We start from the raw sequence: 4150 nt of genomic DNA, 5'->3' as shown, positions 1-4150 counted from the left end.
CTTCCTAACAATTATTTGTCAAATTTCGTTTTTTGTCTTGTTAATATGCCAGTTAACATTCACAACACTGTTCTGCGTAAAATGTGAATATAAGAGAATATGCAAATTCACTCTTTGCCACAAGGTGGCGCTTGTGGAACAGCAGAATTATATAGCCGTTACATAAAGTAAAGACTGCGTTATTACGGGCATTATACAGATAATTATTATAAATAATTATTCAAAAAATATAATTTCCCTGCAGCCAGTGGGCCCCCTTTCCAGTGTAGGCCCCTGGGCTTCAGCCCCTTGAAGCCCGTGCATTAATGTGCCCCTGTATATATCTATTGCACTTATTTTATTTTATACTGAATATATACATGAATGTTGTTGCACAAATATGTACCTACTACGTATAATTTTCTTGCTTGTTTTTTGAATGCTAAAATGCAGATAAGAATGACTAAATAAGAACATTTCAAGTTAACGTAAGAATTTTCCTTCCAAATTATGTGTTTTCTGCAAGTATTAATTATTCATTCATTCATTAAGCATGTTGACATGCTTTCCAAGTTTACCTTGTCCACGTAGTTTGCTATTTCAGCAAGTCTCTGTTTCACTTTCTCCACGTCTTTCCCCTGTTTCTGATACTGAAATGCAACGAAGGACAAAAAAAAGTCTTTAAACTGCAGCCAAATGTGCCGTTCACTGGCCTGCTGTGGTAAATGTCACATGAGGTAATTCATTTTCCACGGGCAGCGGCACACAGATTTTGAGCCAAACACGACCAGCAGTGTTTGAAGTTCAGACTGTCAGTTTTACAAAATAAAAGCACAGACTGGAAATGTGTCACCCATGATTGCTGTGATTGTTGCAGGAGAGACAAAAATCAGGATGGAAGCTTGATTGCAGTAAAATTAGCAAGTCAAGAAGAAATGCACTATTTCTAACTCTTTCTTTAACAAAGTTTTGTTCTTGTCCATAAAGCACCACAGGACGGGATATTTGAAAGGTAGAAAGAATTATACTGTAAACAATGTGTTTCTTAATTCACATTACAAACAGTCAGTAAAGAGGTCAAGTGATCACAGCTGGCCGTCTTCATTTCCTGTCCAAACAAACAATGACCCTCTAATCTGCTTTGACCTTTGACCTCTTGTCTTTCTTAAACTCAGGGTCAAGGGGTCATGACCTTGCACTGACGCAGCTATGGAAGTCTCACGCCAATGAATGGAGTTACAATGATTTAATTTGGTGAAACTCAGCTGGTCCAGGGCCATACAGTTATTTAAGCACTATTACAATTATTTAAAATAAAAAAAAAAATAAATAATAATAATTGAAAAAAATTGTTAATTGAAATAAGGCAGACATTAAAAAAAAAAAGAGATATCAGATGACAAACGTATACTAAATGGAAATTAGAAATGCAACCAACTGAAATAAGTTAAAGTACTATACTTACTAACTGAAATAAAACTAAAACTGAAATTAAAATAAAATAAAAGTATTTAGAAACATTCATAAAAACAAACGCTAATAACAATGACAAAGCACATAAAATTACTAATTAAATTAAATGTCAAAATATAAAAATAATTATAAAAACTTTATTTAATTTTTTAAATGTATAAACATATGGATGGATGGATGGATGGATAGATAGATAGTTATAGACGTATTGATGGTTCTATGCTCTTGGCAGCCAATAAATAAGCTTCTGAAATACTACGTTGATCTTTGTTGCATGTGAATCAATATTTAATATAGTCTAGATCTAATTTTCTTTTACTTTATGTAGTTTTGTTCTGGTTTTTGAGGATGAGCAGCATTATATGGTTAGCTATCGTTTGCTCTGAGCATCGCTGATGTCTTTGACCCAAGTAAAGCAGATCTGCGTTTCATTTTTGGGTCACGACCCACTAGTTTAGAGCCACTGATTTAGATGACTGAAGGTTGGAGATGCGTGTGAGGTCAAGAGCGTCTCTTCATTACCTCGCGGTTGTCTGCGACGATGATCAACTCCACATGCTTGGTGCTGCTCTGAGCGTCTCTTTTATGCTGCAGGGAGAAAGAACGACAGAAAGAATATGATTAAGAGAGAACTTCACCCTCTTCTTCTGAAGGACACAGTTAATAGAGCCTGCACTCAAGACGCTTTTATAAAATCTCCCAAGACCCATTTTGCTATAAGTCTATATGACCTTTAAGGAACAGAGGTGACGTCTTCAGCTCTCTTCCGAACGTGCCCTCTATTAACAGAGCAGTGTGTGATTGAACATCCTCTACTGGGTTCAGCAATGCCCTCAAACTACATCTGATCCACCGCCATGTGCTTTCCAGTAGACCGTTCACTTTAACAGCCTTCGGATTGCCTGGCAATCTCATTTACTCATGTGAAAGACCCGCTTGTCTTTTATAGATATTATAAACGTCTCTTTTCAAATGCAGAGTCTTTCAAGTAATTCTCACCTACCTACTCATTCTTCATTTGTACTATTTTACACATTTTAGGATAATATTGAAGTCATCAATGACTAAAATGACACAAATTGGTGTATGGGAATTAGTGAAAGCAAATGGTATATAAAAGAAATCTCTTTTCTAGTTGAGCTCATGTTTTGTGTAGAGACTTGACTGATTTTCCGATCCAATCTGACTCAACAAAAAATAAATAAATAAAATAAATCTAGACAAAACAAAGCAAACAAACAAACAAGAAACGATATAGTAAATAAACTAAAACAAGAAGAATAAATTAAAACAATAAAATATTTTATGAACTTTTATTTAATTTATTAATGTTTAAAAAAAAACAATATAAAAATTCTTAAAATTATAACCCTGTTGTTGGGGACTCCCAAAACCAAAATATGAACCTTTCATAACCCATAGGGACTCTTTAAATTATATATATATATATATATATATGTGTGTGTGTGTGTGTGTTTGTGTAAAATAAAAATAAAATAATAATAATAATAAACAAATATTTAAAAACAATAAATAAATAAAAAAATAACATTTAATAAAATATGGATAGTGCAAGATAAGAAATCAAATGTCTAGTAAACTTTAACAATATTTGAGACCTACAGCTGAGGGAAAAGGTTTTTCCAAGTAATTCTCAGCTTTTTTACGTTCACATAACTCTTTAATTGGTTATTCTTTGGTTTTCAACAATGGCTTTCTCATTATACACGTATGCTACAACTGCTTGCTATATAAAGACTTATGAAGTATTACAAGCCCCTGTTAATTTTGCATATAAATTATATATAGTAGTGGTTATACAATTTTCATCTAGTAAAGTCTTCATAGGTCAGATATAACCGCTAATTTTCAGTTCACAGCTGAAGTGTGAAAAGAAGGGTTTTATGATTCATGAAAACTCAAACTGTGAATTAATGGCTCTCTAACTGCTCTAATGGCTCTCTAGTATGAGTTCAGACAAATTGGTAATGCAAATACTAGATATATCTAGATATAACCACATGACAAATCAGATTCACCCTGGACCACAAAACCAGTCTTGAGTGTCAATTTTGCAAAATTGAGATTTATACATGATCTGAAAGCTGAATAAATAAGCTCTCCATTGATGTATGGATTGTTAGCTGTTATTTGTGAATGCTACTGCTTCTGGTAGCTTTTAATATATGGTTTTATCCTGATTAAAGGTGCCATAGAATGCATTGATACAATATTTTAAATTGTTCTCTGATATCTACATAGAAGGTATGTGGCTTAGGTAAGGGCAAAACTTCTCCAGAAACGGTTTTTACATGTCCATTTACAACCCTAGGATTTGTCCCTAGAATGAAATGGTCTGTTTTTACCTTATTTGGAAGGGTCATGAATAATAATGTTGAGCTCTGCTCTGATTGGCTGTTTCACAGTGCGGCTCATTTCAGTAGCTCACACAGCAGGAAGGAAACACGGGGAAAATATATATTTCAATACTGTCTCTCGTAGTTATATCATTGGGTAATTATACTGTATATAAAATTCGGGCATCAGGGAGCCACTATTAATATGCGGGACATTGAAACTGCTTTCGAATGCACGATCGCATTTTACTTTCACTTTCGAGATTTGTGATCGCACATGCTGTGTAAACTACAGCGGCAGTGCTTACCACACATTTTACAAGATCAGATGCTTGTCAGTG

The 4150-nt window shown here is 34.0% G+C and overlaps 1 protein-coding gene across 1 annotated transcript in view; it reads right to left on the bottom strand.

Annotated features, from left to right (window-relative positions):
* LOC107711343 (disintegrin and metalloproteinase domain-containing protein 12-like) overlaps nt 1–4150 on the bottom strand; it is a 116677-nt gene that overhangs the window by 27985 nt on the left and 84542 nt on the right. Inside the window, exons 8-9 of the mRNA XM_016516332.1 lie at nt 1975–2040; nt 558–629 (exon numbers count right to left, since the gene is read on the bottom strand). Of these exons, the coding sequence (XP_016371818.1) occupies nt 558–629; nt 1975–2040 (138 nt within the window). The remainder of the gene's footprint in view (nt 1–557; nt 630–1974; nt 2041–4150) is intronic.

The sequence above is a fragment of the Sinocyclocheilus rhinocerous genome, unplaced genomic scaffold, assembly GCF_001515625.1.
Source record: "Sinocyclocheilus rhinocerous isolate Xijiao unplaced genomic scaffold, SAMN03320098_v1.1 scaffold402, whole genome shotgun sequence".
Classification (NCBI taxonomy): domain Eukaryota; kingdom Metazoa; phylum Chordata; class Actinopteri; order Cypriniformes; family Cyprinidae; genus Sinocyclocheilus; species Sinocyclocheilus rhinocerous.
This window is presented reverse-complemented; position numbering and strand designations above follow the sequence as displayed.